Source organism: Rhinoraja longicauda, chromosome 1 (genome assembly GCF_053455715.1).
Source record: "Rhinoraja longicauda isolate Sanriku21f chromosome 1, sRhiLon1.1, whole genome shotgun sequence".
NCBI lineage: Eukaryota > Metazoa > Chordata > Chondrichthyes > Rajiformes > Arhynchobatidae > Rhinoraja > Rhinoraja longicauda.
Window position 1 is genome coordinate 138,126,712 of NC_135953.1, and position 26,863 is coordinate 138,153,574.

Consider the following 26,863-nt stretch of genomic DNA (forward strand, 5'->3'; position numbering starts at 1 on the left):
TCCTCAGATATGGGGCCCAGAATTGCTCACAATACTCCTGATGTGGCCTTACCAGTGCCTTACAGAGCCTCAACATTACATCCCTGTTGGTGTATACAAGCCCTATTGCAATAAATGCCAGCATTGAGCAAGTGAAGTGGTTGTAAACCATATCATATCATATCATATCATATATCTACAGCCGGAAACAGGCCTTTTCGGCCCTCCAAGTCCGTGCCGCCCAGTGATCCCCGTACATTAACACTATCCTACACCCACTAGGGACAATTTTTACATTTACCCAGCCAATTAACCTACATACCTGTACGTCTTTGGAGTGTGGGAGGAAACTGAAGATCTCGGAGAAAACCCACGCAGGTCACGGGGAGAACGTACAAACTCCTTACAGTGCAGCACCCGTAGTCAGGATCGAACCTGTGTCTCCGGCGCTGCATTCGCTGTAAAGCAGCAACTCTACCGCTGCGCTACCGTGCCGTGTAGGAAGGAACTGCAGATGCTGGTTTAAACCGAAGATAGACACAAAAAGCCGGAGTAACTCAGCGGGTCAGGCAGCATCTCAGGAGAGAAGGAATGGGTGACGTTTCGGGTCTGAAGAAGGGTCTCGACCCGAAACCTCACCCATTCCTTCTCTCCCGAGATGCTGCCTGACCTGCTGAGTTACTCCAGCATGTTGTGAATAAATACCTTCGAGAGAAAGAATGGGTAACTTTTCATGTCGAGACTCTTTTTCAGGCCCGAAACGTCACCCATTCCTTCTCTCTAGAGATGCTGTCTGTCCCTCTGAGTTACTCCCGCTATTTGTGTCTATCTTTGGTTGCAAACCATAGCTGATTAGCCTAGCAGAAGAGATCCCAGCCTCAAAACAGACCAGGCATCTCAGGAAGCCGGGCGAGTTGGAGCAGGTACTGTTTCTAGATTCTATATTCCTTTTCACTGATCGCACCTGCACTATGACACATTACTGTCTGCCATTGCAGCTGGGTAATCTGTACTGTTCAAATAAATCTTTTTGCTTCAATTGAAATATGTGCTGTGGGCGGCACGGTGGTGCAGCAGTAGAGTTGCTGCCTTACAGCGAATGCAGCGCCGGAGACTCAGGTTCGATCCTGACTACGGGCGCCGTCTGTACGGAGTTTGTACGTTCTCCCCGTGACCTGCGTGGGTTTTCTCCGAGATCTTCGGTTTCCTCCCACACTCCAAAGACGTACAGGTATGTAGGTTAATTGACTGGGTAAATGTAAAAATTGTCCCGAGTGTGTGTAGGATAGTGTTAATGGGGATCGCTGGGCGGCGCGGACTCGGTGGGCCGAAGGGCCTGTTTCCGCGCTGTATCTCTAAATCTTAATCTAAAAATCTAAAATAATGCTCTGCAGCAAAAGAGGTCGGATGAAGAAAAGTCACGTTACACCGCAGGCCAATTTCTCCACAAGTAGAAGTTGCACAAGTTGAGAGTTTTACTGTGGAGTGCAGCTGCTGCTCACGAAGTCCTGAAACGTTTGTGTCTCAAAATCAGAGACACGGCTCCCAACAAATCCCATGCCCGCAGCTGGAATGGGAAACCATGGAGAACTATGGAGAGAATACCGTGGCCAGCGAGGTGCCAAATCGATCGTAAGATCTGTGAAGTGCAATTCAATGTCAAATGTAATGAGCTGGGCTGAAATCTCTGCAGAGAAACAGTGAACAGACATGTTTTTATTCGAGCTGCTCCATATCACAGCTGGTTAAGCCAGTGTGACAAACACATCCCTTCACTAGCTCGGAGCAAGAGTTCACGAGGGAAAGGCAAGAGGCAGGGTCACCCTGCCCTGTTGGCAGGAACCACAAGCTGTCTTCGTTCCCAGGCGTATTATTCAACTCCATATCGCTCCTGTTCATATCTATCAGGAACGGTGTGAACTGCTGGATGGTAAGAGAACGAACTCAAACAGGAGTTTGAGGGTGGCCAAGACCCAATGGAAATGATCGCAGTGAGACAGGTAAGCAAGCATGATTGGGCGGTCACGGTGGCGCAGCGGTAGAGTTGCTGCCTTACAGCGAGTTGCAGCGCCGGAGACCCGGGATCGATCCCGACTACGGGTGCTGTCTGTAGGGAGTTTGTACGTTCTCCCTGCGTGGGTTTTCTCCGAGATCTTCGGTTTCCTCCCACACTCCAAAGACGTGCAGGTTTGTAGGTTAATTGACTGGGCAAATGTAAAAAATGTCCCTAGTGTGTGTAGGATAGTGTTAATGTGCGGGGATCGCTGGTCGGCGCGGACCCGGTGGGCAGAGGGACCTGTTTCCACACTGTATCTCCAAACTCAACAAAATTAAATGATAGGGAAAATGTAGGAAACCACAAGGTCTGCTCACGGTGCCAGGAGGAACGCTGAGCTCCGAGCTAAATTTAACCCTCGTAATTAAATTTACTCACATACACTCAGTCCCTGTCCCTGTTCAGTGCCAAGTTTTTTCCTCTACCTTCAAGTAACCGTTGCAGGAGAAGGAGGAAGTATACACTTATTTATTCCTGCCCCTTCTCCATTATCCATCAATTGTAAATGGGGATTGATGGTCAGCTTGGACATGGTGAGTCAAAGAGCCTGTTTCCATGTGTAGGAAGTAAACTGCACATGCTGGTTTAAACCAAAGGCAGACACTAAAAGCTGGAGTAACTCAGCGGGACGGGCACCCTCAAGGGTCTTGACCCGGAACGCCACCCATTCCTTCTCTCCAGAGATGCTGCCTGTCCCGCTGAGTTACTCCAGCATTTTGAGCCAGTCTCCATGCTGTATCTCTCTCACGCTGACTAAATATTATTAATGACTTGGATGAAGGGATTAAAAGTACCATTAGCAAATTTGCAGATGATACAAAGCTGGGTGGTAGTGTAAGCTGTGAGGAAGATGCTATGAGGTTGCAGGATGACTTGGACCGGTTGTGTGAGTGGGCCGATGCATGGCAGATGCAGCTTAATGTGGATAAGTGTGATGTTATCCACTTTGGTGGTAACAATAGGAAGGCAGATTATTATCTGAATGGTGTCAAGTTAGGAAAAGGGGACGTACAACGAGATCTGGGTGTCCTAGTGCATCAGTCACTGAAAGGAAGCATGCAGGTAGAGCAGGCAGTGAAGAAAGCCAATGGAATGTTGGCCTTCATAACAAGAGGAGTTGAGTATAGGAGCAAAGAGGTCCTTCTGCAGTTGTACAGGGCCTGAGTGAGACCGCACCTGGAGTACTGTGTGCAGTTTTGGTCTCCAAATTTGAGGAAGGACATTCTTGCAATTGAGGGCGTGCAGCGTAAGTTTACTAGGTTAATTCCAGGAATGGTGGGACTGTCGTATGTTGAAAGACTGGAGCGGCTAGGCTTGTATACATTGGAATTTAGAAGGATGAGAGGGGATCTTATCGAAACATAAGATTATTAAGGGGTTGGACACGTTACAGGCAGGAAACATGTTCCCAATGTTGGGGTAGTCCAGAACCAGGGGCCACAGTTTAAGAATAAGGGGTAGGCCATTTAGAACGGAGATGAGGAAAAACTTTTTCAGTCAGAGAGTTGTAAATCTGTGGAATTCACTGCCTCAGAAGGCAGTGGAGGCCAATTCTCTGAATGCATTCAAGAGAGAGCTAGATAGAGCTCTTAAGGATAGCGGAGTCAGGGGTTATGGGGAGAAGGCAGGAACGGGGTACTGATTGAGAATGATCAGCCATGATCACATTGAATGGTGGTGCTGGATCGAAGGGCCGAATGGCCTCCTCCTGCACCTATTGTCTATTATCTATTGTCTAATATAAAATCTGTTTTCCAAATTTCTTGGGAGATCTTTGAGCAGAATCAGATTTTGTGGTACATAATGTCAAAAATGAATTGAACTTTTTAACTTTGCTCAATAATTTTGTTGATGGTTTGTTGGTTTGTGAAATGTTATAAAACTATGGAAATACAATCCCGATTTGGGAAGTTAAACGGGATAGGGGCATGTCCAGCAAAAGATAGGGCACCAGGAAATGTTGATGAACAGGGAGACCTGAGGGTTCAAATCCATAATTCCTTGAAAGTGGCATTGCAGGAAGGATAGGATGGTGCCTTCACAGGTGGCGCAGCGGTAGAGTTGCTGCCTTACAGCGAATGCAGCGCCGGAGACCCGGGTTCCATCCCGACTACGGGCGCTGTCTGTACGGAGTTTGTACGTTCTCCCCGTGACCTGCGTGGGTTTTCTCCGAGATCTTCAGTTTCCTCCCACAATCCAGAGGCGTACAGGTTTGTAGGTTAATTGACTGGGTAAATATAAAAATTGACCCTAGTGGGCATAGGATGGTGTTAATGTGCGGGGATCGCTGGTCGGCGTGGATCCGGTGGGCCAAAAGGGCCTGTTTCCGCGCTGTATCTCTAAACTAAACTAAACTAGTGGCAACTTTACAAACACTGGTTAGGCCAAACTTGCAATTCTGCTTGCCTGGCTAAAGGAAAGATGTAATTCCGCTGGAGAGAGATGGAATAAGACTCACCCTGATATTGCCTGATATATTGCCTGGATTGGAGGCATTTAGTTAAGGAGAGATATTGGATAAGTTGGCCTCATAGAAACATTGAAAATAGGTGCAGGAGGAGGCCATTCGGCCCTTCGAGCCAGCACCGCCATTCATTGTGATCATGGCTGATCGTCCACAATCAGTACCCCATGCCTGCCTTCTCCCCATACGGAACGGGGTACTGATTGAGAATGATCAGCCATGATCACATTGAATGGCGGTGCTGGCTCGAAGGGCCGAATGGCCTCCTCCTGCACCTATTGTCTATTGTCTATAGTCAGCTTCGTCATCAGAGCTGACCGTACTTTAGCTCAAACAGAAAGTTGAACTTTACAATGGACCAATGTCAATTGGCCTAACTGGGCTATTTATAGGCACTGCGACCAATCGCACATCAGCCGTCAGCTGCCACTGTTCAGTGGATGTCTTATAATAAGCGACAGGAGCAGAATTAGTCCATTCGGCCCATCAAGTCTACTACGCCATTCAATCATGGCTGATCCATCTCCCCCTCCCAACCCCATTCTCCTGCCTTCTCCCCATAACCCCTAACACCTGCACTAATAACGATAGAACTTCCATGGTACCCAGAGATTTTACTGGAGATACGTTTGAATGGAGGAGGATCAGCTTCACGCTAATCCACCACTAGAATCACAAGCTTGTTTGAAAGGAACAAAGCCCAAAACCATGATCCACCCACGGCCTGACTCAGTACCAAATGGAATTTCGGACACTCAACAAACCATGAGATTCTTCTTAAAATGTAACAGGTATTAACTTGCCGAGGATGGTGCTTGTACACTGACCAGAGATTGACTTGATCCTCCGCAGGATGTTGCAGACTGCAGTCTTCTTCTCTCTGGCGGATGAAGTCAAGTATTCGCGGTCAAGAAGTTCCAGAAATTGATGCAATTCCACAATCAACTCTTCCACCACTGAAAAGAACAAAGAACAATGGTTAATCTACCCGCAGATACATGGTGGAAATAATGGTGGTCATCTAAGCATTACAGAAAGACGCATTTAAGAGACCATGTGCTGGTTTTTCATTGGGAGGTCGATGAAGGAGAGATTTCACATGTTCAAATTCATAGAAACATAGACAATAGGTGCAGGAGGAGGCCATTCGGCCCTTCGAGCCAGCACCGCCATTCAATGTGATCATGGCTTATCATTCTCAATCAGTACCCCGTTCCTGCCTTCTCCCCATATCCCTTGATTCCGTTAGTCCTAACAGCTCTATCTAACTCTCTCTTGAATACATCCAGTGAATTGGCCTCCACTGCCTCCTGTGGCAGAGAATTCCACAGATTCACAACTCTCTGGGTGAAAAAGTTTTTTCCTCATCTCAGTCCGAAATGGCCTACACCTTATTCTTAAATTGTGGCCCCTGGTTCTGGACTCCCCCAACATCGGGAACATTTTTCCTGCATCTAACCTGTTCAATCCCTTAAGAATTAAGAATTAATTCCTGGTATCAGCCCCGAAAGGACTGATGTTCCCCTTTCTCCCTCTCTTCCCTTTTATTGTAGCAGCTCTTTCGATCGGTTTTCTGGGCATTAACATCTCGGTTGATCTGTCTTAGGCCTAGTGCAGTGATCTAATCCAGGGCCGTCTTAACGCATGGGCCTGATGGGCACTTGCCCGGGGCCCCACGAGCATAGGGGCCCCATGCTGATCTGTGTATGTTAAGTGACTTGCAATAAATAAATACTACTTTAAAAATGTAGGTTCAATAAGTGCTTTTTTCGCAACATTTTCCATCCCTAAGTGCTTCTCACAGCGATCTGTAAGTGCTTTTCGCAACAATGTAGCACCCTAAGTCCATCGCTAAGTGCTTTTCGGTAAGTGCTTTTCGCCGGCACGACAGGGGGGGGGCTGGTAGGGAAAGGGGGGTGGGGGAGAGTAACAGTGAGGGCGACGGGGAGGGTGGGAGGAGGAGAGAGTGGGGGTGGGAGGAGGCAGAGTGGGACTGGGGAAGGGGACAGCAAGGGTGGGGGTTGGTGGTGGGGGGAATGGGGGTGCTGGGGAAAGGGGGGTGGCGGATTGTTGTTGGAAGTGCCAATAAAATAAATATATGTTTAATTTTATCGACCATTTACATTTTTATTCCTGTGAGTAGTTGTCGTAGGGGCCCCAGTACACTGCTTTGCCCGGGCCCCATAATGCTGTAAAGACGGCCCTGATCTAATCACGCAGCAGATGTGCCAGTACCCCTACTTTCTTAAGAGTTTCGAGAAATTCGCCCCTGGATGCTCTAACACACCTCTGCTCCGACCAGCGATCCCCACAAATTAACACTACGCTACACACACACTTTACATTAATACCGAATCAATGGACCTACGAACCTGTTGTGGGAAGGAACTGCAGATGCTGGTTTTAACCCAAATATAGACACAAAATGCTGGAAAAATACTGTTTTGTGTCTATCTGTCTAACCCACAAACCTGTACGTTTTTCGAATGTGAGAGGAAACTGAATATCTCGGAGAAAACCCACGCGGTCACGGGGAGAACGTACAAACTCCGCAAACAGACAGCGCCCGTGGTCGGGATCGAACCCGGGTCTCTGGCCATGATGCAGTCCGTCAGTATACTTTCCCCCTAGGCCTATGTGGTCTCCCGGTTGCTAAACACAAACTTCTCAAGCTGTAAACTTCTCGAGATGTAGTGTAGAAAGCAGAGTGATACAAAATGCTGGAGTAACTCAGCGGGACAGGCAGCATCTCCGGAGTGAAGGAATGGGTGACGTATCGGGTCGAGACCCTTCTTCAGACTGAGAGTCCGGGGAGAGGGAGACATAGAGACATGGAAGGGTAAGGTGTGAAAATGACAGATCATAGGGGACGATGCAACAAGGAAAATGTAGAGTGGTTCATTGTTAGCTGAGGTGAAGGTGACAACGAGGCATACAATCAGTAAAATATAATCAGGAGGAAGGTGAAACTAGTTGGAGAACTAGGGCAGGGGAGAGATGGACAGAGAGGGAAAGCAAGGGTTACTTGAAGTTGGAGAAGTCAATGTTCATACCACTGGGCTGTAAGCTGCCCAAGCGAAATATGAGGTGCTGTTCCTCCAATTAAGGGGGTATGGGGAGAAGGCAGGAACGGGGTACTGATTGAGAATGATCAGCCATGATCACATTGAATGGCGGTGCTGGCTCGAAGGGCCGAATGGCCTCCTCCTGCACCTATTGAAAAAAAAAATAATAATAATATTTACGTTGGGCCTCACTCTGACAATGGAGGAGGCCCAGGACAGAAAGGTCAGTGTGGGAATGGGAGGGGGAGTTAAAGTGTTTGGCAACCGGGAGATCACATAGGCCTAGGCAGAAAGCATACTGACGGACTGCATCATGGCCAGGTATGGCAGTTCCAATCCGTATAAACATAAGAGGCTGTAGAGAGCAGCGGACTGTACCCATGTGTGATAGGCACAGTGTTCCACTCCATCGGAAGCATCCACATGAGGTGCTGCCTCAAGAAAGCGGCATCTAGAAATTTCTTCTTTCTTTTAGAAATTTTATGTGTGATTTATGTCTAGTTTATGTATAACTTGTTTCTGTGTGTTTGTCCAAGTTTGTGTCGCACGGTGGCGCAGCGGTAGAGTTGCTGCCTTACAGCGAATGCAGCGCCGGAGACTCAGGTTCGATCCTGACTACGGGTGCTGTCTGTACGGAGTTTGTACGTTGTCCCCGTGACCTGCGTGGGTTTTCTGCGAGATCTTCGGTTTCCTCCCACACTCCAAAGACGTGCAGGTTTGTAGGTTAATTGGCTGGGTGTAGGATAGTGTTAGTGTGCGGGGATCGCTGGGCGGCGCGGACCCGTTGGGCCTGTTTCTGCGCTGTATCTCTAAATATAAAATGTAAAAAATCTAAAAATGATGCTCCTGAAAATGTTTCATTGTAATGTACTTGCGCATATGACAGTCAAATCTGGCTTGAACTTGGTTTGGGAAAATGTTCCATAGTTCTTCCAGCTGTTGGTTAATACTGTTTACATTTGGGAGGATTTGGCACACTGTATACTTATATCCCAGACTGCAGGGAAAGACATTTGCATAAAAACATGCCTGCAGGGCAGCTAAACTGAGACTGATTTGCCCCCGAGTGTAATATTTGAATTATTTAATAATCTGTTACTGCATCATATGATGCCTCAGTTGCTGAGTGTTCAGCAATGCCCATCGTAGAAATCCAATCATCTTCATGCCGACTGTGGTACTCCTGATGACAATTGCTTTGTCATCCTCTGGGTGTCTTTTCTTGAATAAATTTTTTATTGGAGATAGGTACATAACCTGTTTACATCTTTACAGTCATACATTTTTAAATTGATAATATTGTCAATTATTATTATATTGTCTCCAATACCTTTTGCCCCTTTTTTTTTTTTTTTTTAAACTAGATAGAACTAAAGAACTAGATGAAGTAAAGAAAGAAAAAAAAAGAGAGAAGAAAAATAAAAACAAAAACAAAAACAGATTATAAAGATAAGGAAAAAGTTAGTTAAAGAAGAGTGGAGAAATTTATTAAAATAACAAAAACTTCATTCGAGATATATTCGTACATTTCAAAGTATAGCATTTCATCCATTCTTTAGTCCGAGTGCTAGTCAGGTTCCTGTGCTGAACCATTCTGACCCTTTAAGTAATCAATAAAAGGAGACCATATTCCATTAAATAATTCCTGTTTGTCCAACAGGGAAAATCTGATTCTTTCCACGTTTAAGGTCTCCGTCATTTCTATAATCCACATTTTGATTGTGGGGGACGTAGGGCCTTTCCAAAATTTTAGAATTAATTTTTTTCCTGTTATTAAACTATAATCCATAAAGTTTCTTTGTGTTGTTCTAAATGTTTGATTTAATTCTAATATTCCGAGTATAATTAATTTTGGATCTGGGTCCAATTGTGTGCTGGTTACTTTAGATATTATGCTAAAAATATTTACCCAGAATTTTTTAATTTTTATACAGTTTGCAAACATATGAAATAATGTAGCTTCTAAATGTTGACATTTATCACATTTAGGTGAGATATGTTGGAAAATTTTATGTAGTTTTGTTTTTGAATAGTGTAACCTATGTATTACTTTAAATTGTATTAGAGAATGTCTGGCGTTTAGTGAACACTGATGTATATATTGCAAACTTTCTTCCCAAGTATCTTTCGTAATTACTTGGTTTAATTCTTTTTCCCATTCTTGTCTGTATAAGTCCGTGGAGGGAATGTCACTGTCTAATAAGATATTATATATATAAGATATTAATTTTTCTGTATTAGGATGTTTGTTCCAACATTCATCAAGAATTTCTGAATTTCTAATTCGAAAATTTTGGGAGTTCGATTTTACATAATCTCTAAGTTGAAGATATCTGAAATAATCATTTCCACGAAGACCATAAGTCTGTTGCAACTCCTGAAATGTCAGAAACGTGCCTTCCTTATAAAGTTGTCCCATATTTTTAATTCCATAATCCTTCCATTGTGTAAAACCCCCGTCTACCCATGAAGGCTTAAACAAAGGATTATTCACAATTGGAAGAAAAAGTGATAAATTATCTAATTTTAATGTCTTTTTTAATTGTTTCCAAATTCGTATAGCACTAAATATTATAGGGTTTTCCCTATAAATTTTTTTGTTTAATTTAGACGTAGCAAATAATATCGAACCAATATCAAAAGGCAAACAATCTTCCTTTTCCATTTTTAACTCTGGGTGTCTTTTCTAATGAAAAAAAAGTCATATTTGGATCTCTATCTAACTTGCCCATGAAAAGCATGCCACTTGAACAAGATATTACGTCGCTCCCACATTTGTAACAAGAAGTGTAGGAAAGAACTGCAGATGCTGGTTTAAATCGAAGGTAGACACAAAATGCTGGAGTAACTCAGCGGGACAGGCAGCATCTCGGGAGAGAAGGAATGGGTGACGTTTCGGGTCGAGACCCTTCTTCAGACTGATGTCAGGGGAGTGGGTGGGACAGATAGAATGTAGTAAGACTGGTGGGAGAAATGGGAAGAGAGAGAGGGAAAGCAAGGGCTACTTGAAGTTAGAGAAGTCAATGTTCATACCGCTGGGGTGTAAACTACCCAAGCGAAATATGAGGTGCTGTTCCTCCAATTTGCTCTGGGCCTCACTCTGATAATGGAGGAGGCCCAGGACAGAAAGGTCAGATTGGGAATGGGAGGGGAGTTGAAGTGCTGAACAATCGGGAGATCAGGTAGGTTAAGGAGGACTGAGCGGAGGTGTTCAGCGAAACGATCGCCGAGCCTGCGCTTGTTCTCGCCGATGTACAGGAGTCCACACCTGGAACAGCGGATACAGTAGATGAGGTTGGAGGAGGTGCAGGTGAACCTCTGCCTCACTTGGAAAGACTGTTGGGGTCCTTGGATGGAGTCGAGGGGGGAGGTAAAGGGACAGGTGTTGCATCTCCTGCGGTTGCAGGGGAAAGTGCCCGTGGATGGGGTGGTTTGGGTAGGAAGGGACGAGTGGACCAGGGAGTTGCGGAGCGAAAAGCGGAAAGTGGTGGAAAAGGGAATATGTGGCCAGTAGTGGGATCCAGTTGGAGGTGGCAAAAATGTCGGAGGATTCTATGCTGTATGCGACGGCTGATGGGGTGGGAGGTGAGGACGAGGGGGACTCCGTCCTTGTTACGAATGGGGGAAGAGGGAGCAAGAGCGGAGCTGTGAGATATCCAGGAGACCCTAGTGAGAGCCTCCTCTATAATGGAAGAGGGGAACCCCTGTTTCCTAAAGAATGAGAAAGAATGAGAGCAAAGAGGTCCTTCTGCAGTTGTACAGGGCCCTAGTGAGACCGCACCTGGAGTACTGTGTGCAGTTTTGGTCTCCAAATTTGAGGAAGGATATTCTTTCTATTGAGGGCGTGCAGCGTAGGTTTACTAGGTTAATTTCCAAAATGGCGGGAAAGTCATATGTTGAAAGACTGGAGCGACTAGGCTTGTATACACTGGAATTAAGAAGGATGAGAGGAGATTTATCGAAACGTATAAGATTATTAAGGGGTTGGACACGTTAGAGGCAGGAAACATGTTCCCAATGTTGGGGGAGTCCAGAACAAGGGGCCACAGTTTAAGAATAAGGGGTAGGCCATTTAGAACTGAGATGAGGAAAAACGTTTTCAGTCAGAGAGTTGTGAATCTGTGGAATTCTCTGCCTCAGAAGGCAGTGGAGGCCAATTCTCTGAACGCATTCAAGAGAGAGCTAGATAGAGCTCTTAAGGATAGCAGAGTCAGGGAGTATGGGGAGAAGGCAGGATCGGGGTACTGATTGAGAATGATCAGCCATGATCACATTGAATGGCGGTGCTGGCTCGAAGGGCCGAATGGCCTCCTCCTGCACCTATTGTCTATTGTCTATTGTCTATCTCCGATGACCTGGTATGGAACACCTCATCCTGGGCGCAGATGCGGTGTAGACGGCGGTTTTGTGAGCAGGGGACCTGTATATTCGTTGCCTACCACATCATGCACTGAACCGCAATATGTTTTTGGCACTCATACCAAAAAAACATCTTTAAAGAATTTTCACCTTTGTGAAATTAATTCAGTGACTTTGAAATGTGTAGTCACCCTATTGTATTTTGTTAAAGTGGTGCAGTATCTCAAACTAATGTAGATCTCCTAAAAACACTTCACAAACCCCCCCCCCCATAAAGAACATATTCATGGAAAACCCATCAATTAGGTCAGCTTGACTTTATAACCTACAAGTGTCTGCATTAGAGATTTTCTGAAATAATGGCAGCAGAGAGGATATACACCTCATTTTGTGAATCAGAAAGGCATCACATTTAAGGCTTGGATTGGGCAATTAAAAAAACACTAACTTGGATTTTTTAGTAAATCAATAAAACGCCATGCAAGTATTAAAAGTGTAAGAAAATAACTGCAGATGCTGGCACAAATCGAAGGTATTTATTCACAGAATGCTGGAGTAACTCAGCAGGTCAGGCAGCATCTCAGAAGAGAAGGAATGGGTGACGTTTCGGGTCGAGACCCTTCTTCAGACTGATGTCAGGGGGGGGCGGGACAAAGGAAGGATATAGGTGGAGACAGGAAGACAGTGGGAGATCTGGGAAGGAGGAGGGGAAGAGAGGGACAGAGGAACTATCTAAAGTTGGAGAAGTCGATGTTCATACCGCTGGGCTGCAAGCTGCCCGGGCGAAATATGAGGTGCTGTTCCTCCAATTTCCGGTGGGCCTCATAATGGCACTGGAGGAGGCCCATGACAGAAAGGTCAGACTGGGAATGGTAGGGGGACATTTCACCGTCCGGCGCGGCCTGGAATGTGGCAACCTCAACAGCCTGACCGCGGGAGAATACGGCAGGGGAAGAGAAAAGACATTCTGGCCTTCCATCACAGTGAGGAGGGGACTGGAGGAGACTCACTGTGATGGATGTGTTTTGTGTTTTGTGTTGGTTGGGGTTGTGTAATTTGCTTATTTTATTGCTCTTATTATCATATCATATCATATATATACAGCGCGGAAACAGGCCTTTTCGGCCCACCAAGTCCGCGCCGCCCAGCGATCCCCGCACATTAACACTATCCTACACCCACTAGGGACAATTTTTTACATTTACCCAGTCAATTAACCTACATACCTGTACGTCTTTGGAGTGTGGGAGGAAACCGAAGATCTCGGAGAAAACCCACGCAGGTCACGGGGAGGACGTACAAACTCCTTACAGTGCAGCACCCGTAGTCAGGATCGAACCTGAGTCTCCGGCGCTGCATTCGCTGTAAAGCAGCAACTCTACCGCTGCGCCACCGTGCAGTCACCGTATTGTTGGACTGTGGGTGACGAAATCTCGTTCAAAAGACTTGTTTTTTGCATGACAAATAAAGATATCCTGAATCCTGAATCCTGAATCCTGAATCCTGAAAAGCTGAAGCAACTCAGCGGGACAGGCAGCATCTCTGGAGAGAAGGAATGGGTGACGTTTTGGGTCGAGACCCTTCTTCAGTCTGAAGAAGTCTGAAGAAGGGTCTCGACCCGAAACGTCACCCATTGCTTCTCTCCAGAAATGCTGCCTGTCCCGCTGAGTTGCTCCAGCTTTTTGTGTTTGTCTTCAGCTACCAGTATCCTGTTTAGAGGAAATCAAATTAAAAAACAGAAAATACTGGAAAAAAAACTCAGCAGGTCAGGCAGCATCTGTGGGAAGAGAAACGGGGCAAGAATTTCAGGACAAGGACCCTTTGTTAGAAATTTTTGTTTTTACTTCAGCCTACTGTTTAAGTTCCATGACAATAAGAATGAAATTGGGTGGTGTAATTTAATGGAAACTGCAATTCTCCAGCAACAATGTTTGGAAAAGTCCTCAACGCATTAAGCTTACAGAGACCAAAATATTGATACTAAAAAAAAGTTTGTTTGAAGTCTATCCCACAAAAACAAAAACCCACTAAGCTAAACCAAAAACCAATGTTGAAATGTTCGAATCAGATCAGAGCTTGCATCTGAAAACTCTAAAAGCTGAACCAAGATTAAATCGTATGACTGGAACTGAAGAGGCATTGCATAACTGATTGCACAAGGTGAACCGCCGGGGAATTGAAGTGATAAAATATTCAGCAACGGAGAATGCTGGCTCTCAATGACCTCCCCTGCAGTGCTTGCACAGGTTTGCACAGCGCTCAATGACGTCAGTACTCTGCTTTGCCAAACTGATGTTATTTTTTCCTGCCAGCAATTTGCTGGCCAGGAGAAATATCGAAACCTATCCACACGCTCACCGCGGCGCCATTTTGAAGCTCGTCCTTGAGAGACAATGGGGTTCGCGATGTGAGTTTGTAGCTTTTGCCCCTCACGTTAGTTTTGACACCCCATTTCGTTGTTTACATGTACAAAATTCACGCCGGCCTCCGGCATTTGTCGGAACAGCCACTGAAACCACAATGGCAGTAGAGGAATTGCATTCCTGCGTTTTTTTTGGTCAGCCTTGTGATTTGAACCGGGTTGTTAAAGGTCTTTTGCTCGTGTGTTTTTTTTTCCAGACTCTCTGATGTGCACTGCACTCTAGAAACATTCCATCACCACCGCAAATGGCAAATGTAAAACATTCTGTCGGCAACGGAAATAATTAGCGGAGCTCGGATTAACCAACCCGATTTTGAGCAGAAAATAAAAGGCTGGAGGGACTCAGTGGGTCAGACAGCACCCGTGGAGGGAGAATTGGCTGGTTTTGCAGTCCAGGAAGAAAGGGAGGGCTTTAAGGCCTTCCTGGTGGAGGATGGGCAGGTGCAGAGTGACTGAACGTCCATTGTAAAGATGAGGGAGTAGCGGGCCCAGAAAGTAGTGGAGGGAAATTGGCTGGTTCTGCGGTCGAGGAAGAAAGGGAGGGCTTTAAGGCCTTCCTGGTGTGGAGGATGGAGATGCAGAGTGACTGAACGTCCATTGTAAAGATGAGGGAGTGGGGGGCCGGAAAGGATGGATAGGGAATGGATGGACAACGTTTCATGTGGGGGACCTTTCTTCCGACTGACGTAATAGGAGGGAGAAAGCTGGAAAGATAAGTGGTGGGAATGTGACAGAGCCTGCCGTTCTAGGCGTGCCGTGAGTTGCTGCCTTACAGCGAATGCAGCGCCGGAGACTCAGGTTCGATCCTGACTACGAGTGCTGTCTGTACGGAGTTTGTACGTTCTCCCCGTGACCTGCGTGGGTTTTCTCTGAGATCTTCGGTTTCCTCCCACACTCCAAAGACGTACAGGTTTGTAGGTTAATTGACTGGGCAAATGTAAAAAAAATTGTCCCTAGTGTGTGTAGGATAGTGTTAGTGTGCGGGGATCGCTGGGCGGCGCGGACTCGGTGGGTCGAGGGGCCTGTTTCCGCGCTGTATCTCTAAAAAAAAATCTAGGGATGTTGCCGGACCCATTGAGTTACTACAACACTTTTGTGGGACCAGCATCTGCAATTCCTCGTTTCCACAAGTGTTAGGCGGGCACAAGTGAGGATGGTTGGCAGATGGGCACAAAAAAATGACAAACGGCTGGAGCGGAAGTGGAGATGAAGAGGAAAGAAGTGAAGACGTGAAATGTAAAGCCAGAGGGAGAGATGTGGGTGGGAGGGGTCATGGACAACGCAGACCAGACCATCACGCAAACCAACCTACTGACTCCGTTTGCACCTCACGCTGCCTCGGCAAGGCCAGCAGCACAATCAAGGACCAGTCTAACCCCGGCCACTCCCTCTTCTCCCCTCTCCCATCGGGCAAAAGGCTTAGAGGTGTGAAAACGCACACCTCCAGATTCAGGGACAGTTTCTTCCCAGCTGTGACCAGGCCACTGAATCATCCTACCACAACCAGAGAGCTGTGCTGAACTACTATCTACCTGTTTGATGACCCTCAGACTATTCTTTTTTTTTCTTTTTTTAAAAATTTTACACAAATTTACACAGGACACCAATAAACAGTACAGGACAGTACAGGACATATATACCCCCCTCCCCATCCCCAAGGCTCAACCCCCCCCCCCCCCCCAAAAAAAACAAGTCTTTGTGCTCAAATGTTACATGTTAGCAACAGCAGCATCCAAATATAAATAGATGCGTATGACTGTGTAGACAATATTTTCAGTTAAAGGAAAAATCTTTAATAAAATCTATAAAAAGGTTCCAGGTCAGACTATTCTTGATGTGGCTTTGGTGGCTTTACCTTGTACTAAACGTCAATCCCTTGTACTGTTCTGTAAAGCACTGTAAATGCACTATACACTGTAAATGGCTCAATTGTAATCATCTATTGTCTTTCACCTGCACCTCCTCCAACCGCATCTATTGCATCCGCTGCTCGAGATGTCAACTTATTTACATCGGCGAAACCAAACGCAGGCTCGGCAATCGCTTCGCTCAACACCTGCACTCGGTCTGCATTGACCAACCTGATCTCCCGGTGGCCGAGCACTTCAACTCCCCCTCCCATTCCCAGTCTGACCTTTCTGTCATGGGCCTCCTCCAGTGCCATAGTGAGGCCCACCGGACATTGGAGGAACAGCACCTCATATTTCGCCTGGGCAGCTTGCAGCCCAGCGGTATGAACATTGACTTCTCCAACTTTCGATAGTTCCTCTGTCCCTCTCTTCCCCTCCCCCTTCCCAGATCTCCCTCTATCTTCCTGTCTCCACCTACATCCTTCCTTTGTCCCGCCCCCCTTGACATCAGTCTGAAGAAGGGTCTCGACCTGAAACGTCACCCATTCCTTCTCTCCTGAGATGCTGCCTGACCTGCTGAGTTTCTCCAGCATTTTGTGAATAAATACCTTCGATTTGTACCAGCATCTGCAGTTATTTTCTTATACCATATATTGTCTTTCTGTTGACTGGTCGGCACGCAACAAAAGCTTGTCACTGTACCTCAGTACACGTGACAATAAACTAAACTGATTAATTGGGGTAAGGGGAAAGAGGGAAGATAAAAAAGAGAAATATGGATCTTGGGGTGGGAGATAAAGGAACGGAGGTGACGAAAGGAGCAGAGTGACGAGGGTGGTGGGAAATGGTGGAAGAAATATGTACACATCGAGTTGGGCGGGGGTATTACTTGACACTGCAGAAGTCAATATGCATATTGTTTAGTTTAGTTTAGTTTGGTTTAGAGATACAGCGCGGAAACAGGCCCTTTCGGCCCACCGGGTCCGCGCCGACCAGCGATCCCTGCAAAATAACGCTATCGAACACCCACTAGGGACAATTTGTACATTTACCAAGCCAATTACCCTACAAACCTGTACATCTTTGGAGTGTGGGAGGAAACCGAAGATCTCGGAGAAAACCCACGCAGGTCACGGGGAGAACGTACAAACTCCGTGCAGACAGCGCCCGTAGTCGGGATGGAACCCGGGTCTCCGGCGCTGCATTCGCTGTAAGGCAGCAACTCTACCACTGCGCCACCGTGCCAATCCATTGTTGTAAGATGCCCATGCGGAATATGAGTTGGTGCTTTTCCAGTGTGCGTGTGGCCTCACCCAGACAATCTCAGAGGCCAAGGACAAGAAAGGTCAGTATGGGGATGGGAAGGAGTTAAAACGGTTAGTAACTGAAAGCTCCAGCAAGCCTTGGTGGACCGAATGTTGGTGCTCAACAGAACAGTTGTCCAATGTACTCTTGGTCTCGCCGATGTAGAGGAGGTTGAGCAGGCTGGGACTCTATTCCTTGGAGAGCAGGAGGATGAGGGGATGATCTTATAGAGATGTATAAAATCATGGGAAGAATAGATCGGGTAGATGCACAGAGTCTCTTGTCCAGAGGAGGTGAATCGAGGACCAGACGACGTAGGTTTAAGGTGAAGGGGAAAAGATTGAATAGGAATCCGAGGGGTAACTTTTTCACACAAATGGTGGTGGATGTATGGAACAAACTGCCAGGGGAGGTAGTTGAGGCAGGGACTATCCCAACGTTTAGAAAACAGTCAGGCAGTTACATGGATGGGACAGGTTTGGAGGGATATGGACCAAACGCTGGCAGGTGGGACTAGTGTAGCTGGGACATGTTTGACGGTGTGGGCAAGTTGGGCCGATGGGCCTGTTTCCACACCGTATCACACTATGGTTCTATGATTCTACGAGCCCACATCGGTAACACCGAATCCAGTAGAAAGGTTTGCAAGAGATGAACGTGAGCCTCTGTCTCACCTGGAAGAGCTGTTGGGGTCCCTGGGGGAAAGTGAGAGAGGAGGTAGGTACAGTACTCCACAGGAGATCCTTCGTCCCTGTGGCTATCAAACTGTACAACTCCTCCCCCTTCTGTATTGGGGTAGACTGAGACTGACTCCCCCACCCCCCCCCTCCCCAATCTCTGCACATCCCCAATCCTTTCCCCTTGTCACCGTAGTTTCATGTTTCATGTATCATGTGTGTTTTTATGACTGTTGGCAGATCAAATTCCCTCCTGGGATAAATAAAGTTGTCTGGTTCCATATCGTATTGTATTGTATCGTATCGTATCATTATCGTGTTACATCTTCCACGGTTGCAGGGGAAAGTGCAGGGGATGGAATTTTAACAAGCATGTATATGGCAGGGGATCTTATAGAAACATATAAAATTCTTAGGGGGTTGGAGAGGCTAGATGCGGGAAGATTGTTCCCGATGTTGGGGAAGTCCAGAACCAGGGGTCACAACTTAAGGATAAGGGGGGAGTCTTTTAGGACCGAGATGAGAAAACATTTCTTCACACAGAGAGTGGTGAGTCTGTGGAATTCTCTGCCACAGAAGGTAGTTGAGGCCAATTCATTGGCTATATTTAAGAGGGAGTTAGATGTGGCCCTTGTGGCTAAAGGGATCAGGGGGTATGGAGAGAAGGCAGGTACAGGTTACTGAGCTGGATGATCAGCCATGATCATATTGAATGGCGGTGCAGGCTCGATGGGCCGAATGGCCTACTCCTGCACCTATTTTCTATGTTTCTATGTTTCTAAACTATAATTGTCCATAATGGAGCAAGATAAATAGGGGAAATAGAGAGGGCCTAGTGGGTATTACTTAAAACTTGAGAATTCAATGTTCATATAAGACAATAGACAATTGGTGCGGGAGTAGGCCATTCGGCCCTTCGAGCCAGCACCGCCATTCACCGTGATCTCGCCTGACCATCCACAATCAGTACCCCGAGCAAGCCAAGCAGAATATGAGGTGCTTAGGAAGGAACTGCAGACGCTGGTTTAAACTGAAGACAGACACAAAGTGCTGGAGTAACTCAGCGGCACAGGCAGCATCTCTGGAGGGAAGGAACGGGTGACGTTTCGGGACGAGACCCCAATCTTCAGACTGTGGTGTTTTTCCACTTTGCAATTTTTTTTTACAAATAGGACTGCGATTGTTTTCATGGCTCAAATACTGTCAGCCCAGGGTCACTTGCAAAAGAAGTTTATTTTGTTACCAAGTTGGTACACAGCTTTGAATATTATTGCCCATGCTTGGTTCTGAAGAGCTTTTCAATTGTCTAACAGCAGCTGAGGTTTTAGTGCATTGGATGAAGGCATTGTTCAATGAACAATGGGAGCAAATAAGGCACTCAGCTGGTGTTTTGATTAAGGATTACCAAGCCTGCTTTTAACATGCACTCCTTTATTCTCAAGTGTCAAGTAGTTCAGAGGTGTGTACTGAGTTCAGTGTAGGAAAATAACTGCAGATGCTGGAACAAATCGAAGGTTTCACAAAATGCTGGAGTAACTCAGCAGGTCAGGCAGCATCTCAGGAGAGAAGGAATGGGTGACGTTTCAGGTCGAGACCCTTCTTCAGACTGAAGAAGTCAGACTGAGAGTCTGAAGAAGGGTCTCGACCCGAAACGTCACCCGTTCCCTCTCTCCTAGATGCTGCCTGACCTGCTGAGTTACTCCAGCATTTTATGACACCTACAGAGTTCAGGGTACTGAGTCTGAAGATGGATCTGGACCCGGAACATCACCAATTACTTCTATCCAGGTGCCTGTCCCACTGAGTAACTCCAGCATTTTAGATTTAGATTTAGATTTAGAGATACGGCCCACCGAGTCCGCGCCGCCCAGCGATCCCCGCACATTAACACTATCCTACACCCACTAGGGACAATTTTTACATTTGCCCAGCCAATTAACCTACATACCTGCACGTCTTTGGAGTGTGGGAGGAAACTGAAGATCTCGGAGAAAACCCACGCAGGTCACAGGGAGAACGTACAAACTCCGTACAGACGGCGCCCGTAGTCAGGATCGAAACTGAGTCTCCGGCGCTGCATTCGCTGTAAGGCAGCAACTCTACCGCTGCGCCACCGTGCCACCTATGTGTCTATCTTTGGTGTAAACTAGCATCTGCTGTTACCTTCCTACACATTATAGTTACGAGTCCTGTTTGATTGTGAGTCTCACTGCTGTTAGTGGGATTAACTGATTGTGTGTATGTATATCACCGTCTATATCTGTCGTTTCCCTTTTCCCTGACTCACAGTCTTAAGAAGGGTTTCAACCTGAAATGTCACCTATTCCTTTTCCCCAGAGATGCTGCCTGTCCCGCTGAGTTACTCCAGTATTGTCCAGTAGTGTCTATCTTCGGTGTATACCAGCATCTCCAATTCCCTCCTACACAATAGTTCGGAAACCTGGTACAATTTTTGTTTCCTAACTATTTTAAACTTTTGAAACTTTATAACAAATCTTCGGTTTAAACCAGCATCTGCATTTCCTTCCTACACATAACAAATCTTCATTACAAAACCAAGTTAAGTTCTTCCACTGTGTCCATTGTTGTACACCGATCAGCCAAACCATTATAACCACTGACAAGCGAAGTGAATAACATTGATGATCTTGTTACAATGGCACCTGTCAAGGGGTGGGATATATTAGGCAGCAAGTGAACAGTCACTTCTTGAAGTTGACCCGTTGGATGCAGGAGAAATGGGCAGGAGTAAAGACCTGAGCGACTTTGACAAGGGCCAAATTGTTATGGCCAGACGACTGGGTCAGAGCATCTCTGAAACGGCAAGGCTTGTGGGGTGCTCCCGGTCAGCAGTGGTGAGTACCTACCGACAGTGGTCCGAGGAGGGACAAACCACAAACTGGCGACAGGGTGTTGGGCGCCCAAGGCTCATCGATGCGCGAGGGCAACGAAGGCTATCCCGTCTGGTCCGAACCGACAGAAGGTCGACTGTGGCACAAGTCACAGAATATGTTAATGGTGGTCACGGGAGGAATGTGTCACAATACACAGTGCATCGCACCCTGCTGCGTATGGAGCTGCACACGGAGGACCAACAGCATATTAGGCAGGTGGTCATAATGTTTTGGCTCACCGGGTCATAATGTTTTGGCTGATCGGTGTGTATATGGTGAATATTTAAGCTACACTAACAATGCTTGAGCTGTAGAAATTAACTAATTTAGTTCAAAAACATATTTAAAATATTACAGTTTGATTTGGGACATTAGCGGGTAGTCCATAGAGCTCAGAGGACCATCGGAACACAGCTACCAGCCTTGGAGGGCATCTACAACACACGTTGCCTCAGAAAAGCCACCAGCATCCACAAAGACTCTTCACACGCTTGCAACAGTCTGTTTGAACTTCTACCATCGGGCAGACGATACAAGGCCTTCTACGCCCGCACCTCCAGACTCAGGAACAGCTTCATCCCCAGGGCCATAGCTGCTATGAACCGGTCCTGCTGAGCCGGATGGTCACATCGCACAGTGAACCGGCACAGATCTACTTGCACTTTATTCTGTTTTAATTTGTTTCATTGGGTTGTTTAAATTAATACTGACTAGCTAATTAATTTATTGCATCGTGTGGGAGGCGCATTCCCAATCTCGTTGTACCCCTGTACAATGACAATAAAGATATATTGTATTGTATAAACTATGAGGAGAAATCGTTTGGAAAAAAAAATTGGGGTTGTTTTGAAAAAGCTAGACAAAAACACCCTTCTCCTGATTTCCGCAGTCTTACAGTTTATGTCTGAGAACAAAAGTGTAGGCTGCATGTTACAAATGCTGGAGCAGCCAATGGAAGTGGTGAAACAATAATCCTCCTAATCAGCTGTGAACTGCAATTAGCAAACTCTTGGCAGAGTCACCGACCGACCGGCAAAGACAGATGTTGATTCCATTAAAGAGGAATGATAATATGTAAACTCGACCACGCAAGGATTCAGGAAGGAGGCACATGTTTCCTGAAGATAGACACAAAAGGCTGGAGTAATTCAGCGGATCAGACAGCATCTCTGGAGACAAGGAGCAGATGAGGTTTCGGGTCAAGACCCTTCTTCAGACATTTCTTCAGACTCGGATTCTTTAAACTAGCATCTGCAAGTACCTGGGTGGTGAACCTGTGCCAATTCTTTGCCACAGAAGGCTGTGGCAGCAAAGACAGTGGGTGTATAGTTAAGGCAGGGATAGATAAGATTCTTGATTCGTACGGGTGTCCGAGGTTATGGGGAGAAGGCAGCAGAATGGGGTTAGGAGGGAGAGATAGAGATAGATCAGCCATGATCGAATGGCAGAGTAGACTTGATGGGCCGAATGGCCTAATTCTGCTCCTATCACTTATGACCTTACGACACATGCTCCCTGACACTCATTCCAAGCTGTGCTTGGTGTAAAATGCTGGGCAATAAATGACCCATTGTATCACTCAGCCAGCAAAAGCTTTGGCCACGTGCAACTAGGTCAAGAGCTGTTAGAGATCATGGGGGAGGGTTAATAAAGCAAATAAAACAATAAAACAAAGTGTACGTTGACTTCTCTAATTTCAGATAGCCCTTGCTTTCCCTCTCTCTCCATCCCCTCCCCCTTCCCAGTTCTCCCACCAGTCTTCCTGTCTCCGACTACATTCTACCTTTGTCCCACCCCCTCCCCTGACATCAGTCTGAAGAAGGGTCTCGACCCGAAACGTTACTCATTCCTAGGGTTGCCAACTGTCCCGTATTAGCCGGGACATCCCGTATTTTGGGCTAAACTGGTTTGTCCCGTACGGGACCGCCCTTGTCCCGTATTAGGCCCGGGGGTCGCTGTAGGCCCAGACGCTGTAGGCCCGGACAGTGTAGGCCCGGACAGTGTAGGCCCGAACAGTGTAGGCCCGGATAGTGTGGGCCCGGACAGTGTAGGCCCGGACAGTGTAGGCCCGGACAGTGTAGGCCCGGGCGGCGACTAACGGATGTTGCGTAACAATCCGCCTCCCGGCCCGGGCGGCCGCCATTAGAGGAGCGGGAGCACGTGGCCGCTGACTGGGTGAGGTCATGTGGGGCGCAGGGCCATGATGTCACCTTGTCCCTTATTTGGGAGTGAGATAGTTGGCATCCCTACCCATTCCTTCTCTCCGGAGATGCTGCCTGACCCGCTGAGTTACTCCAGCATTTTGTGTCTACCGTCAATAAAACCCACCAGTCAGCCAGCATATTTACTCTTTCCAAAGCAAATCACTTAGTTGCAGTAAACTTAAAACAGCTGCAACAAATCTAAACGCAGCAAGGGACAATATTGTGCCAACTTAACCAGCCAGTGTTCACAATACTCTATGTCTCCAGCTCATTGGTTCTATTGTCCTCTGGCACGCTGACCTCTCCCGTGCTGAGACGAGGTAGCAGCTCCCCGACACCTCCTCACACATACCCCTTCCCCGTGACCCCACAGATGAACACCAGGCTAACATCCCCCAGACTGTGACCAATCTCACTCCCACCACGATCTCCCCTCTGCTCAACCACCAAGCACGACCTCCCGAGGCTGCAGCGCATCGTTCGATCAGCCGAGAAGGTTGTTGGCTGCAACCTTCCCCCCCATTGACGAACTGTACACTGCAAGGGCCAGGAAGCGAGCGGGCAAGATCATCTCTGACCCCTCTCACCCTGGCCACAAACTCTTTGAAGCACTTCTCTCTGGAAGGCGACTCCGGACTGTCAAAGCAGCCACAGCCAGACATCAAAACAGCTTTTCTTCCACGAACAGTAGCTCTACTCAACAACCAAAAGTCTGTAGCCTCCTTTTGCCCTTTTGCCCTGGTATTCCTTGTATGTGTACATACTTGGCTCATAAAATTTATTCACTTCAATTCAGTTCAATTCAATTCAATTCAATTCAATTCAATTCAATTCAAATCAAATCAAATCAATTCAATCCAATTCAATTCAATTCAATTCAAATCAATTCAATTCAGTCTCCAACCTTATAGTTCTCCACCCCTGTACTGCACTTTTTCCAATACTTCCCCTAATCCATAGCTAACCTCCCCAGCCTGTATCACTGAATGAGTCTGAGGCCACATCGGGAACAACAACTCCAGTCGATGAGTTTGCAAAAGATGAAAGTGAGCCTCTATCTCACCTGGAAGGACTGTTGTGGTCCCTGGACGGAAGTGAGAGAGGTGGTTTAGTTTAGTTTAGAGATACAGCGCGGAAACAGGCTCTTTCAGCCCACCGGGTCCGCGCCGACCAGCGATCCCCACACATTAACACTTTCGTACACCCACTGGGGACAATTTTTACATTTACCAAGCCAATTAACCTACAAACCCGCACGTCTTTGGAGTGTGGGAGGAAACCGAAGATCTCGGAGAAAGCCCACGCAGGTCACGGGGAGAACGTACAAACTCCGTACAGACGGCGCCCGTAGTCAGGATCGAACCTGAGTCTCCGGCGCTGCATTCGCTGTAAGGCAGCAACTCTACCGCTGTGCCACCGTGCCGTGGTATAGAGGCATAGTTACATCTCTTATGGTTGCAGGGGAAAGTGCCTGGGGAGGGGATGGAATTTCAACAAGCATGTGTGTGGAAAACTACAATCGTCCATAATGGAGCAAGAGAGGGCCTAGTCGGCATTACTTGGGCTCTTAAGGATAGCGGAGTCAGGGGGTATGGGGAGAAGGCAGGAACGGGGTACTGATTGAGAATGATCAGCCATGATCACATTGAATGGCGGTGCTGGCTCGAAGGGCCGAATGGCACCTATTGTCTATTGTCTATTGTCTACTTGAAACTTGAGAATTCCATGTGCTTATCGTGGGCAGAATATGAGGTGGTGTTTATCCAGTTTGCCTGCTCCAGTGCCACCAAACTCACCTCCAAACCCCACCCCCCCCTTACCCAGTTCCCTTCAGTCCAAGACATCTCACATGCTCCCCAACGCTTGAAGAGTGATTAATTTCAATTCCTATGCCCCCCATTGTCTCATCTTTACTATGGACATGTAGTCCATTTACACCACCACCATTCCCTACCATCAAGTCTACTCCGCCATTCAATCATGGCTGATCTATCTCTCCCTCCCTCCTAACCCCATTCTCCTGCCTTCTCCCCGTAAAGCCCGACACCTGTACTAATCAGGAATCTATCCATCTCTGCCTTAAAAAATATCCCGTATGAATTGGCCTCTGTAGCCTTCTGTGGCGTAGGATTCCACAGATTCACCACCCTCTGCTTGAAGAAATTCCTCCACATCCCCTTCTGAAAAGAACGCCCTTTAACTCTGAAGCTGTGACCTCTAGTCCTAGACTCTCCCACTCGTGGAAACATCCTCTCCACATCCACTCTATCCAAGCCTTTCACTATTCTTTGAGTTTCAATGAAGTCCCCCCCTCATTCTTCTAAACTCCAGTGAGTACAGGCCCAGTGCTGACAAACGCTCATCATATGTTAACCTAGATGATGTTGTTGGTTCAACTGAATAATGCAACTGTGATCTCCTTGATTTATCGCAATGATATCTCCACTATTAACCTGGAAAGAACCAGACGACCTAAAACCTCAATGACTACTGACCTATGTGTCAGCTTTCAGCTGTGTATGTACTTGATTGCACAACTTCCCAGAGCGGTCCTATGGCGCAGTGGTCGAGTTGCTGCCTTACATCACCGGAGACCCAGGTTCGACTTCTCTAACTTCAGATAGTCCCTGCTTTTCCTCTCTATCCCCTCCCTCTTCCCAGTTCTCCCACTAGTCTTCCTGTCTCCGACTACATTCTATCTCTGTCCCGCCCCCTCCCCTGACATCAGTCTGAAGAAGGGTTTTGACCCGAAACGTCGCCCATTCCTTCTCTCCTGAGATGCTGCCTGACCCGCTGAGTTACTCCAGCATTTTGTGAAATATATAACTTACAAACTTGCTTTTGGAGGGTGGGAGGAAACCGAAGAGAAAACGCATGCAGGTCACGGGGAGAACGTACAAACTCCACACAGACTACACCCGTAGTTAGGATTGAACCTGGGTCTTCTCTGGCGCTGTAAGGCAGCAACTCTACCGCTGCGCCACCGTGCTGCCCAAGGTGATTGGTACACATTCAGTCAATCCCACGAACAGCAGTGAGACTCATAATCTAAAGGGACTCGTAACTCTCATGTGATTTTCAGTAAAACTATTCAAGGGTTAAATATTGGATGAAACATGTGGATAACACCCATTGCTTTTCATCTGCAACAGTTTAACTACAATGTCACCTCTTTGGACTGTGGAGCAGGGCGGAACTAAAGTCTCTGGATTGAGCCTTGAACCTCCATCCCACCATTTCAGGGCTGGAGTGTTGATAGCAAAGCCTCAGCTAGCACCTCCACGTATGTGCCATAGTTTAGTTTAGAGATGCAGCCTGGAAACAAGCCAATCGGCCTGCCAAATTCACACCAACTCTTCGTCACCCGCTCACACCAGTTCCACAGACACAAAAAGCTGGAGGAGCTCAGCGGGCCGGGCAGCATCTCTGGAGAGAAGGAATGGGTGACGTTTCAGGCCGAGACCCAGTCTCAAGAAGGGTCTCGACCCGAAACGTCACCCATTATTTCTTCTCTCCACAGATGCCTGCCTGCCCCGCAGAGTTACACCCCGGCTTTTTGTGTCTGCCTTCGTTCTAAACCAGCATCTC

At 47.0% G+C, this 26,863-nt stretch overlaps 1 protein-coding gene across 1 annotated transcript in view; it reads right to left on the bottom strand.

Moving 5' to 3' along the window:
* afap1 (actin filament associated protein 1) overlaps positions 1–26,863 on the bottom strand; it is a 179,817-nt gene that overhangs the window by 131,739 nt on the left and 21,215 nt on the right. The window contains exon 2 of the mRNA XM_078399527.1: positions 5,327–5,455. Coding sequence (XP_078255653.1) covers positions 5,327–5,455 — 129 coding nt within the window. The remainder of the gene's footprint in view (positions 1–5,326; positions 5,456–26,863) is intronic.